The following is a 14,814-nucleotide window of genomic DNA, read 5'->3' on the forward strand; positions in this document are numbered from 1 at the left end:
CACAGTGCCTTTTGTTGTTGGTAGCAGCCCACAGCTCTGCTTTGGAGACAGGGGCTTTTATATAAGAGCTACAGAAATACTTAAAAAGGTGCTTTCAGACATCCATTTGGGGAAATCATAGCTTGAGGCTTTAAAAAGTGCAGTAGAAACAAGCCTCTTCAAAAGCTACAGAACAGGCCATGGCTGAGAGCCCTTTCCCAGCTCTGTGCACCTTTGCCTTTACATAACACTGGTAAATGAGAGCAAATTTGCAAGTGGAATTCATGCTGCAAATAGCTGCTGCGCTTGTCTGCATGCAAGAGCCACACACATGGGACATCAGTGTTTGCCCTGCCCCATGCAATAATGCATTTGTTGATACAAGTACGGATGCAAGGAGCTGGTTGCTTCCCAAGTCCTCTCTGAAGTGCAAGTGGCTGCAGAGCTGTTTGACCAACAGTGATTCTCTCTAGAGGTCAGAAGCAACTTGTCTGGATCCCAGACACTGCCCTGGAGAGGTGCAGGGACTTAAACCCACTTCTTAGCTTTACTAGCTCCAGAACAACTTTCTACTCTATTTTATTCAGAATAAATGCATTCTTCCTCTATTCTAACAGAGATCTAACTTACAGTAGAGGTTACAAGTTGGGTCTAATCCTCCTGGCCCACACTTTTAACTTCACTGGGGATTCTTAGTCCATCACGAACATCATATGCCTAGTGGTTATTGCGTCAGACCAGCAGCCTGAGCTGCTTCATGCGACTTTGAGCTCTACCCCATCCTTATTTAACACCCAGAGGCAGAGCAGGGGGCTGAGCTGTTCAGTGCAAAGAAGAAACCTCAGGTTAAAGCAGCATCTAAAGGGCACAGACTGGGGCTCCTTTCTCGAGGTGAGCCTCTGGGAGCGTGCTCTGAGCATATCTTGGAGCTTGGGACTCTATCTTCTCAGGCTCAGTCTTGCTGATCCTCACACATCTCTTTCTTCCCAGGTTTAACAGACAATGTGTGGTAGACAAAGACAAGAGAAACCAGTGCCGATACTGCAGGCTTAAGAAATGCTTCCGAGCGGGAATGAAGAAGGAAGGTGGGTGACAGCATGGCTTCCCTGCAATCCCCCCAGCAGCAATCATGCTGGCTGCATATGTTTGCGGAAGCCTTTGCAGCCCAAGGCCAGTCCCTGCCATGAGCACACTTGCCTGGCCACTGCAGCCCCGTCTTCCCTCCACAGTGCTCTCCTGTGCACCGATCCAGACCTCCATCACAAGGAGGTTTAGGGAGAGTTTTGGCCTCTAGTCAAGCACCCTGCATGTGCCCAGTCTGTGTACTCCCACTCACACAAGATCCTTGCAAGCAGCCACCATCCCAGCAGCTGAGGGCAAGGCACGGGGAGTCTGCATGCTCCCAAACTCAATCTCAGAGCCCCTTCTCAGGGTACCTCTCAAAATGCCAGCAAAGACAAGCCCATGAGAATGCTGCAGGGCCATGTTTGTGTATCAGAACTGCCTGTGCTCATTCACACAAATTGCACCTGGGCCTCTTCAGCTCCCTCACATTCACACTGACACACACATCACCTGTGCTCCCACACAGCTGGGGCGGCTGAGTGATTTGGGATGCTTCTCAATATCAGTGAGAAGCAGAAACTTCAGAGAAGGTTTGGAATTTTGGAAACACTTTAGGAAAATAACTCTAAGTGCTGTTGCCCCAGAGTCACCATGGAAGTCACAGCTGGACGGGTGAGTACAGCAGAAGTTCAGCTGTCATTTTGTACCATTTTTTCCTAACGTGCCTATAGGTTCTTGCTGACCTTCAGCAGAGAGCTTAGTTTTATCTGATACATGAGCCTCAGCAGAAAAGACACAGAGCAAGATGAAGCATTTTGGCTATTTAACTCCATTCAAAACTAGTAAAGATATCCATCTTCTGCATGGTCCAGGCTCACCCCACCACCTCCCTGCCTCTCTGTCTCTGTAGCCCTTCCAGGTCCCCATGACTCAGACATGACAGGACAGGATTCACCCTTATTTAGCCCTGCTTGGTTCTCAGCAGCACTCACAGTGGCAAAGAAGTGTGGGGCTGCTGTGGTCCTGCTGGTGGCCCTGTTGAACAAGGGACAAACTGCCAGAAGTGGCCCAGAGGAGCTTCCTGGCACCTCACAGATCTCACCCCACTGATGTCTACAAAGGGACAACCAGAAGGCATTTGGCCTTGTTCTTCCAGGTAGAGAAATTAAACCCTGTGCTCCCCCTAGTTCACACCTCCTCAAAGAGAAACTTAGGAGAAAAGGGGTCTTTGAAGACAACAGGGAAGTACCAGAGGTATCTGGGCAGCTCCCCCAGGAACACCTACCTCTGGAAATACCTCTGAGCGAAAATATTTCTTCCCTATTAAAGGATATGAGGTATTACAAGGAACTTGGCTTGACTTTTGCTGAAGAACATAGGAATCCTCCTCTCCCTCCAGCGCCTGCTCATCCCATGCCCAGAGCTTTGCTGTTGTCTGTTAATATTCAATAGAAGTTACATTAGGTGCATGACCAGCTAATACTGAGCAAACATTTGGAAAACATCATGGCGTGACTGAACTCGGGGGCCTGCTACTGATAACAAGCTGCATAACCTTGAGAGTGCCTATTTACAGCCGCTGACTGCAGGGCTTTTCTTCTGGCCCAGCCTCATTATTGCTTTTTATCAGGCAGATTTATACATTGAGAATGTATCAATCCAGAGAGCCACCAGCCTAAGGCAGGGACTGTTCTGTTTCTCCTGCCATCGATCAATACTTTATTTAAGCAGATGGCTTTGACTAGCATGGTCATGGTGGATCATGGCCAGCCCACAGCCTTGTGGTAGATAGAGAGGCAAATCCTCTCCCTCAGCACTACTGCTTCTTCTCTGGCTGCTGCCACCCCTAGACTCTAAGCCCAGGTCCTCCTCAAAACTAGACCAAGAAACAAAGTATGTTGGGGTCAATAGTGTCCTGGAACTCTCTTTACAATAAGGTATGAGAGAGCTCTGTTGCTCTGGATAGATAAGTAGGACCTGTTCTGCACTTCCTTCCTTATTGTAACTTAGATGGAAGTTTTCCAACTGCACCCACACAGTGCAAGAACTTCCCAAATGGAGCTCACAGAAGTCGCGTGGACAAACAAAGAAGCCATGCAGATACTCAACTCCTCCATTTCATACATGAGCTTTGGCCTGCATGCATAAGCACAGCCACTGTTTCACGCCCCATACCTTGAAATCAAGAACTCTGAGCCCAATCATTTTAAAGGAAACTTTCCCATTGAGTTCTACAGGCTTTGAAACAGGTGTCTGGGTTCTGAAATGACCTCATCCCAGGAAAGCCTAATAAAGCGAATGTGAAAACAGAACCACCAGAGGTAGTCAGTTCTTACAGGTATCCCATCACAAACCAGGCACAGCTGCACCTCCACCTGCCAGGCAGGGAAAACAGGAAACTGCAGCTAAGGAAGGAGAACACCAAAAGTCTGTGCTAGTTTTCATTGTACGTTGCCAGAGGAGACTTGCAGCTCAGTCAAAACATTCTCTTGCAGCCGTACAAAATGAACGGGACCGAATCAGCACCCGGAGATCAAGTTATGAAGACAGCAGCTTGCCCTCCATCAATGTCTTACTGCATGCAGAAGTCCTGGCACAACAGGTACCACTTCTTTTGACTTTCGCAAATACAAAAGCATCGAGCGCTGTCTGGCTAGTAGATCCAGTTCAATATTTAATAACTGAGTCTTCAAATTACCATCTCTTTTCTAAGTAACTTATCTGCCAACTCAACACTGGTCTTTCAAAGGCATTTGTTACCTGAAACCATCCCTTTAACACTCCTTCGTCCAGAACTCGGTTGTAATGATCTGTTCTGCTTTGATGGGACACATGAAGGCTGGAGAGCCTGCTGAAGAAAATGGGGTAGAATCATTGATATCCAAGGAGCTGTGGCTGCCTGAGCAAGCCGAGGGTCTGGCCTCACATGAGCAGCCTCCCTTCCCCAGGGTCTACTAGGAAGTTTGGAGTCTGGCTTCCTGCACAGTTTTACAAGGAATCAGTTTCATGCTTGTTTTATGCAGATATTCTTTCCAGCATTTGCTTGAAATTCCCCATTTCCACCAGATTTATTGCCTAGAGAGTTCACCTGAAAAGGTGACTACAGTTTAAGAATCTGCATATTGCAAATTGTGTATATCTGGGAAGACACAGGATAGGATGGGAGCACACAGACTGTGGAGAGGGTTTGTCTGGGTGAACAAGTGATAAGGATGGGGCAAAAGCTGCCACTGTTCATGGGAGCTGGGGAGAGCAGCGTTCCTTGTTCCCAGAGAAAATGAAGAGGAATTCGTGTTGACAGTCTATGTTCTTGCTTCAAGGGTCACACTACACTGACAACTGTCCAGGGACATGCTGCAGCACAGGCCATGCCATGCTCTGAGCTCCATGCTAGGGCTTAGGCTGTAAGGTCCACTTGCCCCAAGAGGAGATATGCTAGAAGGGCTATGGGCCAATATTGTACCCTAGAAGTGTATCCAATCTCATGCCACATCTCACCTTGTCCTACGCATGCCCTAATATATTTATATACCCTGTAAAAATAACCTGCTCCCAGAATTGTGAAATAATGGGGTCTCCAAATCACCAGATCTACAAGTGAAGGACATTTCCGGGACTCCGTGGCATCACATGTAAGTCTTGAGAAGGGTCTCCTGATAAAAACTACAGCCATCAACAAATTCAGGGGAGCTCCTCCTCTCTCACAGAGCACAGAGACTCATTAAACAAGGCAGGCTCCAACACAGTAATTGGTAACTTTTATGTGCCTAGCTAAATAGAATGAGATAGTGCTGAGGAGCTGCTTTCTCCAAGATCTCGGGTCACTCACGCAGAGGTCTTTATTTATTTGCTAAGCCTTCCGGGCTCTGTGATTAAGGTAATACATGGTGAGATTTTTACAATCTTATTTATTCAATAATAGCTCAAGAGCTGGAAAGCTTCCAGGTAACGCAATCTGAAAAAAAAAAAAAAGCAGGTGGCATTTGGACCCTGCCAATCTCCCCAAGGAAATGGAGTTCAAGATGAAAATGCTGGCAGGAACAGGACAGGAAGAGCTGATGTAGAAGAGCAGAGAGGGCAGGCGGAGGGCAGTGATGAGGTTGAGTTAATTGCTTACGGGAGCATGAGGATAAAATAGTGACTAAGGGCAAATTTTTAGATGAGCTGGAAGAGCAGCTATCCATGAGAACCGAGCAGGAGATTGGGTGCCTGGTTTGGGGCACATGTTCTTTCCAGCTATGTGTGACAATACTTACAGAGTTGTCAGGCTTGTCCTTTGCAAATAAAGTGGCCCAATTTGCCTTTACAGTCACAAATATTTCACCGTGCAAAACCCAGGGCCTGTGTTGTGGGCACATCTGCACACACAGTTTTTACAAAAGGGTCTAAAAGCTTGGGGGAGGTGAGAGATTGTTGTGTTTAAAGTCCATTTTTAGCATTTCAGAGTGAATAATATCAAATATTAATGACCTGGTTCTCACAGACAGCAACATCAGACCTGGAAAGCTACCTTCAGCAGAGGCTTCTTCTGCTCGTGCTGACTCATACAGGAGAAGTAGTACCTGTGTGTCTCCTGTCAAAAGCAGACAAGGCAGCCCTGGCCAAGCAGCCTGGAGCTCTGGCTCTGGAGCAGGGTGGAAGGGGGAGCAGTTCTCTGCCCTTTGGTGGGACCAAGCAGCTTGTGCAATAGGACTGGGTGCATACGTCCTTGCTACTGGTGGGTCTGACTGCTACACGAGTCCCTTTGTTCCCTCCTGGATCTTGACTGAGCACATTTGTTCAGTGGGAGAAAGATCCTAGATTTAGAAACATTTCTTCCAAGCTTTCAGTCCATTCAAGGCATAAAGATAATCCAAGATGATCCACAACTTCAGCTCTGAAGCATTTCATGTTTACAAATGCCCAAGCTGATCTCAATTTAAACGAGTTGTGTTGGGCTATATGTTCTGGGGCTGAGTAAGCAACAGTAAAAAGTAATCATTGATGCTGGAGTCTGCATCAGCACAACCCATGGCCTGGGGATTTTCCTGTCTGTGTTTCCTCTGTGGCACTGAAAGCTGAAGGATTTCTTCTTCCAGATATCATCCTCAGTTCCTGTGATCAATGGAGATATCCGAGGGAAGAAGATTGCCAACATCTCTGATGTGTGCGAGTCCATGAAGCAGCAGCTGCTGGTTCTGGTGGAGTGGGCCAAGTACATCCCTGCCTTCTGTGAGCTGCCCCTGGATGACCAGGCAAGTCCTCCCATCCACCCCACCTTGCTCTGCCCTGGCGAAGGCAGTGAGAGCAGAGGGAGAGCCAGGCAGCTGAGACCTTCAAACAGAACATGCATTGTTCACTCTTATCCTGACTGCTGCGGCTGATTGGGAACGGCATCCATACAATGCCCGCACGGGCCATTTGCATGTGCAACTAATCAGTCGATGAGCACAAGCATGATAACTGAGATCAAATTAGATACATAATCAGGTGCACATTTTGCATGAGTCTATCAGTCAATTATTTATTAATTGTAGTTTGTTCAGCACTTTGAAACCTGAAGTGCTATACAAATATTTAGGGTAATCAGACTTAGTACAACAGATTTCTAGCCTAAGGTCTGCTTGAGACTTAAAACCAAATCTGCCTGTCTATCTTTCTTTCTGTTTCTTGCCCGGGAATACTTTTGTATCCATTCTCCTGATGTGGAATTAATGAAACTAAACACTAGTTTGCTCCCAAAGCAATAATAAAATCTCTCTTTGGAGCTAAATATCCCACAAATATATTTGCATTTAACACAAATTGCTAAAACGACGTTTGCTGGTTCCATAACCAAGATAAGCACAGTGGGTTTGAAATCCTCTATAAAACTATACTGCAGGATCTCAGGCAGCCTCAAAGAGACACAAGGAGATGTCCCCTGTGTAAGTTTAAATCTCAGAGGTCTACAGCAGATATTGCAGGAAATGATGTGTGCCCGGCCTTGAGCAGCATGTGCAGATGGTGGGGAGGTTCCAGAGGGAAGGGATAGCGCAGTGGCCAGCAGAGATCCAGCCACAGGCAGGAAGGTATTTCCAATCTGACCAGTGTCTGGTCACAAAACCAGCATGTGTTCTCTTCAGCTAGGATCAGCCTCCAGCCTTATTGACCTACTGGTAATTTTTATATCATGAAGAATAAAGGTATCCAGAAAATTAAAGTAACCAGCTGATGAAAATCCCCTAAATCCTAAATCTGAGCTTTTCAGTAAACACTCAGCAGTGCAGAGCTCTGGGAAATTCAGTACTGTTAACACAGAAGCATACTTCCCTCTTTTTGATTGCTAAATTGTTTAGAATGGTAAGAAATCTGTTAAACTACTAAGGCAAATGCATCTCAAAAATGATGAGAACCAAAATAGACTCCAAAGGCAAATGACTTTTACACAGCAAACAGGCTGTAGCCCAGCAGAGGGTGGAACAGCTCTGCATAATCCATTGCATCCTTGTGCCGTTGGGAACAAAGGCACCAAACCTGGTTCATAACTCTGCAAACTACAGCAATTCCTACCTGAGCTCATTTTACAATTGTGGAGCTGCAAAATTTCTCAAAGAAGAAAACAAAGCCTAAAGATCACTCTGTCTGAACCCTGCTTTCCCAAAGCGAAATGGCTACTCTCAGCACGCTTCACAGGCTCATCTCGACTGAAACAGATCTTCTGCTATGACCAGCCATCCCTGATCATGAGCAGTTCCCAACCTGTTCCAAAGAGCTTGAGAGGAAAGACTGTGCCACACTAAAACTAATCAATTAAAGACATTTATGCTTTCGAACGATGGTGTGAGAACACAGGCAGTAGATACTCGGAGGAGTGCAGGAGTAAGGACAGAAAAACAAGGGAGCAGGAGTGAACAAAACTACGTGCAAGCAAGCTCCCCAAGGGGCATGAGATCCAGTCAAGACACATCCAGAGGGAACATTTAATGTTGGGAAATACTGTTACATTGCCATTAAAACGTTGCCTGAGAATGAATCATCTCTGCCACCATTTTTATAGGAAAAGTCATACCCAACCCTTCATTATTTCTTTGCATCAAAATATCAAAGTACTGCGTTTAGTGGGGCAAAGCCATTTCCTTTTAAAGTTAAAAGTTCTACTTTGTTGTGTTACAACTTTTATATTTATTCTACTTCACAATGGAATGATGTACCTGTGGCTGATCACTGCAAGAACAAATATCAAATGAGATGGTTTTGCCTTGTAGAAGTATTTTATTTTAACAAGCAAATTTTATGGAAACAGAAACAGTGGTTCCAAATGGAGTTTTCTTGAATTTGCATTAGGCAGGAAATTTCTATGTAAGGGCTTTGCTTCCCCTTGGGAGTCGCAGTCTTTCTGTCCTTCTCAAAGTTTTGTCAGATAGGAAAGCTCAGTTTTGTGCAGCTCTGGTAATTCCAGGCAGCTCTGCTAACACATCCACCCATGTTTGGATAGTGATAGAGAGAGGGTAGATTTTGGCATACAGATAAAGGTTCCCCAGCATCATGTGCGTGTAGTCTTTATGCAAGGACCTCCACTCTGTTTGTTTTGCATAACTTTTTTTCACCCTCTGCAAAAAAAAAAGTCCCTCTCAGACATCAGCAACTTTCCTAACCAGAGCTCTCTTCTATGAGTGACACGTTCTCCTGGCATTTCTGGTAGGGTAGGACTTCTCTTGGCTTTGTCCCACGATAAGGCATAACACACTGGAAAAGGGGACCATTCCCATTAGGACACACTTTTCAAAACCTCTCCATTAATGTTTAACAATTGTTTTCTCCAGCAGAGGCTCCTGGCTGGACATTAAGAAGCCTCTGTGTCAGGCTGTCCAATTGTTAACTTCTGTTTCTGCCTAGATTTCTGAAATTTTTAACTGAAGGAGGGCAAAAGATTCAGAACATTCTCAGGAGCCACTGGAGGGTGTAAAATGAAACACTTCAATCATTAACATCAGGGCAGAAAAACATCCTTTTTTTCTTCCCTGGCCCAAATGGCCATTGCTTCAGAGGGAAGGAAAGGCCAAAGCGCGACCCCACCAGCTGCACTGACGTGGGTCCCCACGAGCATGACTTCAGTGGGAAGTGGATGGCAACTGTCCACAGCAGTGGATCGCACTTTTCCTCACTTCCAGGCTGGAGCATGGTCCCTGGTTCTGGCACTTGGTAGGAGTTGCCTTGTCTGCAAATGGCCCACTGTATGTCCCACTGCCTGTGAGATGTCCTGGGACAGTCTAGCATACTCTTCCTCATGACGTGTGCCATGAACATGGCATGTTTCAGGTGCTGTCTATTGGTTCTGTTGGATTTATAGCTGTTTATTCACAGGAGTAAACCATTTTTTGACCTCTTTCTCTGACCAGGACTGGAGAGGCTCTTGCTCCCCATCCTTGAGTGCAGTACAGGAATGCTGGGCTTTCTCTCTTGCTTAAGTGAAATTGCAACCTTTTCTCTGTCTCTGCATCACATAAATAACTTTTCCTTGCCCTTGCAGGTAGCCCTGCTGCGAGCACATGCAGGAGAACATCTGTTACTGGGAGCTGCCAAGAGGTCCATGGTGTTCAAGGATGTCCTGCTCCTAGGTAAAGAGTGCATTTCTGCTCCCGGTCCATCTGCTTCTGTGAAGCTTCATTGACAGGGTGAAGGAAAGGGTGTTTCAGTGTTTGCAGAAACATTTTTGCAGGGTGGTGGCTTGCGCTTTTCTGTATTTTAGTGAGCCTACCAGAACCTTTGGGTGCAGCCAGGCCTGGATGGCATTCACATTAAGGCCATGACATGTGGGAAAGTTAGCGGACTATGAACATTCATGCTGTTCCCCTGGGTTTGTGTAAACAGGCTGTGGTGGGACTGAGAAAAAGGTTCTCACTTCTTGGTCAGCTTCTCCTTGCTTGAGTGCCTCCTGAGAGAGGAGAGGATGCTCTGGCAACATGGATCAGCATTTGTGGCAGGCTAAGCCAGGGAAGGGGCAGAAGGGAGAACTTAGGTTCTCCACCCACAGAATTACCTCAGCATTAGTTATCTGGGTTTTGGACTCCTTGCCACTCTTGATAAGTCTTGGACAATGACAAGGCTATGATCTCTGTGCTGCTTGTCTGAAGGAAATGACCACATCATCCCACGGAACTGCCCCGAACTGGTGGAGGTGAACCGTGTGGCTATCCGCATCCTGGACGAGCTGGTCCTCCCCTTCCAGGAGCTGCAGATAGATGATAATGAATATGCCTGCTTGAAAGCCATCATCTTCTTTGACCCAGGTATGCTTCAGTTTGGTGAGGGTTACGCTGACTAATACTGGTCCCGAGTTGTGGAAATGCTGCTTGATCTCTTCTTTGGGCCAAACTGTTCTCAGAGGGAGGGGAGAAGTCAGCGTAAGAAGGAAAAAAGCATCCATTGCAGATGATGGAGAATCAGAAGTGGTTCAATTCAGCCTGTGCCCAGACTTCATGCTATTATGGAAGGGTGGCTCCTAGGGAAGCAGCCTGGGTAGTTTGCTCTGTGGGTTGTTTCAGATGCCAAAGGACTGAGTGACCCCTCCAAGATCAAACGGCTGCGGTACCAGGTGCAGGTCAGCCTGGAGGACTACATCAATGACCGGCAATACGACTCACGGGGCCGCTTTGGGGAGCTGCTGCTGCTGCTGCCAGTGCTGCAGAGCATCACTTGGCAGATGATAGAGCAGATCCAGTTTGTCAAGCTCTTCGGCATGGCTAAGATTGACAACCTGCTTCAGGAGATGCTGCTGGGAGGTGAGTACTTGAAGATCCTACAAGAGGCCTCCTAACGCTCCCTGGTCACCATGCCCTTGAGAACCTCCATAGCCATTGTTTCCTACCTGAAAAGGGTAGAGACAGCCTGTGTGCAGGTCACCCCTTGACTCACACAAAATCATCTCCCACTGTCATTGGCAGTGGTAACAAGGGAACCTCCATTTCTACTCACCTGAAAAGATGCATTAGCATCCCCAGCCCTCTGCATGTAGACAAACTTTGTTGTGCAGCCCTTAGACTCCTACTAGCCAGCCATTTTGCTAATTCTCCTGTGTCAGAAGACAGTCATCACAACAAAAGAGCCTGAAAGCTCGGGTTGAAAGAGCAACCCAGATTTTCTAGTGGGAGTATCCAATGGGACAAAACAAAATCAAAAGTGTCCACTGTGCTATTCCTTACATGGAGGAGAGGAATATGATCCTGTGTAAGAGGAAATGTGGGCAACAGGCAGGGGTTAATGAGTCCAAGGAATTAATGGAGGAAAATGGGAAGGTGTGCTCCAATCACATGCACAAGTTGATCATGCACAAAGCCTTGGACATTTTGGAACAGTGGATCCACCCATCTGAACTGTCTCCTTCTGCCATCGTTGTAACTAATGTCCTATGCACATTTTTAGGCTCATCAAGTGAAACGCCACACGCTCACCACCCCCTGCACCCTCATCTGATCCAAGAGAACCTGGGAACAAACGTCATTGTGGCCAACACAATGCCTCCTCAGATGCACAATGGGCAGATTTGTGAGTATTGCCAGAGAGACGGAGAGCTCTGAGGAGAAACCAAGAGCTTTCCAGCTTGCTTGTGAAGGTAGTTTCTACCTCGCAAGGAAATTTCCATGCAAGACAGCATCTCTGATAATGCACATGTGAGAAATTCCTATGCAGAAAGGAGGGAAAGACAAACAGAGAGCTGGCTTAGATTAGATTAGATTAGCCTAGACTAACTGATTCAATAAGATGTTCCCTGACAGACTGTAACTATTACATAGCCCTTGAGGGATGAATGATCCCATCCTGTGCCTACTGATAGCAGTGGAAAGGCTCCCCTTTCCTTAAATGGTTCAGACACGTCTCACTTTGCCCTCTCCAAAAATGCAGGAGAACTTGGTCCATCACACAGGGCCACCGCTTGGGAATTTGGGCTGAGATGACCTCAGCTGACCAAAAAAAGCAGCCAGCAGCTGCCCTCATTTGATGTTCATTACTGTGATTCTTCCAGGGCATGTAACCATGCCTGTGTGTCCAAGCCACCTTGCAGCAAACACACAGCCATTAGGTACTATAGTTTTGCTAGAGAGCCTCTGCTTCGCCTACACCTGAACCTGGCACAACTGAGGACAGATCCCAGTACTGTCAGGTCCATGAGGTCCTCTTCTAATTTTGTTTCTCTTTCTGTAGCTACTCCAGAAACTCCACAGCCATCTCCACCTGCAGGCTCAGGACCAGAGCAATACAAACTGCTGCCCGGAGCCATTGCAACCGTGGCAAAACAGCCCACCTCCATCCCACAACCTACTATCACAAAACAGGAGGTCATCTAGCAATCTGCAGACCAGTTGGCCTCGTTTAGAAGACCATATGGGAGAAAAGCCCAAACTGACTCTGTCACTGTGAAAAGTGAAACCATCCAGAGGTCACTGGGCACAAACACACAGACTTGTTTATTGGACTAGTCCACCACCAGCAAAAGCTGTCTTCCTGCAGCTACGGACAGCATGTGTCTTGGGCAGCCCCAAGTCTCACAACTAAGGTTGAAGCCTTACTGAAACCCCCCATCCCTGTAAGAAAGGCCAGATTTCTGCCTCCCTCTGTGGGGGAGGCTGTGTGACTGGCTGGGGACAGTGCAGCTGGCCATTCCCCCGCTGCCACCTCTCAGCGCTGGTTCAGCACACACCAGTCCCTGCCGAGAAGAAATTCTCTGCGCTGTGTGAATGGAGGGCTTCCCACTTGCAGCCATGCTAGCTCCCCAGAGAGGCCTCTGTCCAGTCAAACTTCATGGAGATGGCAGCAAACCCCAGGAGCATTGCAGCAAGTTTTGCCCAGGCAGAACTGCTTCTCAGCCTTGGCAAGTCCCAGGTCTGTCTTTGCGTGGTGTCACACTCCAGCACACTAACCCCCCCCAGCCAGGTCTAAGATATGTTCTCAGCTGAAACTAGGACAAAGTCTGGCCCACCAGGATTCTCCACTGTTTGGATCCTTCTGCCTTCTGAGAAGTTTTGTCACTTGCATGATCGTCCTCCCACCACACGGCTCAGAGAGGCAACCACTGCCACATCCTTCCCTTACACCACTTACTGCCTCCTCACTACCTGGACTGCGAAGTTGGGAGACCATGGGATTCAGGAGATTGCAGCAGATGGGATGAGGTCAGCCCCATACAGGCTGGCAGCACTGTGCAGAGTATGACTAGCCCTACTACTGCTTCTCAGGAGTCAGAAAAAGACCGCTGGATGTCTATTTGGAAGGAAACTGGAGGAAGGACATACAGAGAGGAGGGATCTGTGAGGGTGAAAAGAGCCCAGGCCTCACAGGATGGCTTGGGCTGCCCAAATCCTGGGAGCATCTTGATTGGGATCTCAGTTTAGACTCGGCTCTAATGTTAAGATATGCCATATAATCTACTTGTCCAGCCCAGTGCCACTCCTTCAGCTTAGGGTGAGTGGCTGATAACAAATTTATAGGTCTTCATAACGTGATAAGGAGTTGTTATGGCTCCTCTAGACCTCAGAGGGTTTGAAGGCAGCAACCTGAAAACCACGTTTTGAGTCCTGCAAAGAACAACAAAGTGCAAGGAAAGACCCTGCCTCACTCAAGTCCCTTAAGCCTGCCCCAGCCCTGGGTCTGTACCCGCCTGTCCTGCTCCCCCGCCACACTGTCCCTGTTTCTCTGTGCCTGCCTGTGCCAAAACCCCATACATCAGAACTTTGGTTTACAGAGGGGACCGGAAAAGCTTTCCCGTGCCCAGCGCTGGCCTCTCCAGGTGTCAGCAAGCCTGGAGCTCTCAGAGCCCTGCACAATTCCAAGATCTGAGTCATTTTTTGGCAGCGCGAGGCACTAACAGCTCTTACTAACCACAAACTGTGTGGGGTCCTGGGCGCTCAGGAAGATGAAGCTGGTGGAACTGTGGCTGCTGAGAGGTCCCTAGTGGGCATGAATCCAAGCCAGCCCAGCCTGAGGAGCTGCAGGTATGTCCCTTGATTTCCAATGCAAAAATGAAACACCTCTCCTTGTGCTGATGGTGTCAGAGGTTATCATATCGTCTCTCAGCGGCGGTGGCATTGTACTGAGTAATTTATTGCAATGATGGAGCCAATCATTTTCTGTAAATTATTTTGTAAATCACATTGATTATTTATAATTGGGAGATTAAATGCAAAAAAAAACCCTGTAATAACCAGGCTGTCTTTTCCAACTGCAGCAACCTTTTTTCCTGTATGTAGAGATACTCTGTGGGGAATTCTTTTTGGTCTGTTTGCGCCAAGCATTCCTCGATACTGTACATAAATTTTTGCTGGTTACTGCCTTCCAATGGAAACAGAGGAATATTTCTTCACTAGAATTTGTATTCACTAAAGAAAAAAAAAAGAAATAAATGCAAAAATATTTTCTAACTTTTCCTGGACAGATGGGTTTCTTTCTTCTGTGAGGATTAGTTTGAAGCAAGGGGCTCACCTCCTTGTTGGTCTGAGCATAAAGCATATGTGTATTGAGGAAAAAGCCTGAAAAACTGTTTGATGCTGTTGCCAGCTGTCACTATTTTCTGGCAAGCCCCACATTAGCTGCTGCCTGTCCTGAAGCTGTGTGTTGGAATCATTGAATAACCTTCCTAATTTTCATTAAAAAAAAAACCCAAACATGAGCAATAAATATTTGCTTTCATGATTCCAAAGAGACTAAAGACTTCAAGTAACCACACTCTGAAAGCCAAACAAAGGAAGCCAAAATATGTTATTAGCATTTTGAACACATTCTTTTTTTAAATGCCTTTTGTATTCTGAAGGTAAT

The 14,814-nt window shown here is 46.9% G+C and overlaps 1 protein-coding gene across 4 annotated transcripts in view; it reads left to right on the forward strand.

The window, feature by feature from the left end:
• HNF4A (hepatocyte nuclear factor 4 alpha) overlaps window positions 1–14,401 on the forward strand; it is a 35,917-nt gene extending 21,516 nt beyond the window's left edge. For 2 of the 4 annotated variants that reach the window (XM_054081969.1, XM_054081967.1), the window contains exons 3-10: window positions 970–1,064; window positions 3,540–3,646; window positions 6,123–6,282; window positions 9,540–9,623; window positions 10,140–10,295; window positions 10,551–10,787; window positions 11,428–11,550; window positions 12,208–14,401. In XM_054081969.1, the coding sequence (XP_053937944.1) occupies window positions 970–1,064; window positions 3,540–3,646; window positions 6,123–6,282; window positions 9,540–9,623; window positions 10,140–10,295; window positions 10,551–10,787; window positions 11,428–11,550; window positions 12,208–12,350 (1,105 nt within the window). In that variant the 3' untranslated portion in view covers window positions 12,351–14,401. The remainder of the gene's footprint in view (window positions 1–969; window positions 1,065–3,539; window positions 3,647–6,122; window positions 6,283–9,539; window positions 9,624–10,139; window positions 10,296–10,550; window positions 10,788–11,427; window positions 11,551–12,207) is intronic. The other 2 variants (XM_054081970.1, XM_054081968.1) reach the window with 1 other exon arrangement.
• The last annotated feature ends 413 nt before the right edge of the window (window positions 14,402–14,814 follow it).

The sequence above is a fragment of the Cuculus canorus genome, chromosome 16, assembly GCF_017976375.1.
Source record: "Cuculus canorus isolate bCucCan1 chromosome 16, bCucCan1.pri, whole genome shotgun sequence".
Classification (NCBI taxonomy): Eukaryota; Metazoa; Chordata; class Aves; order Cuculiformes; family Cuculidae; genus Cuculus; species Cuculus canorus.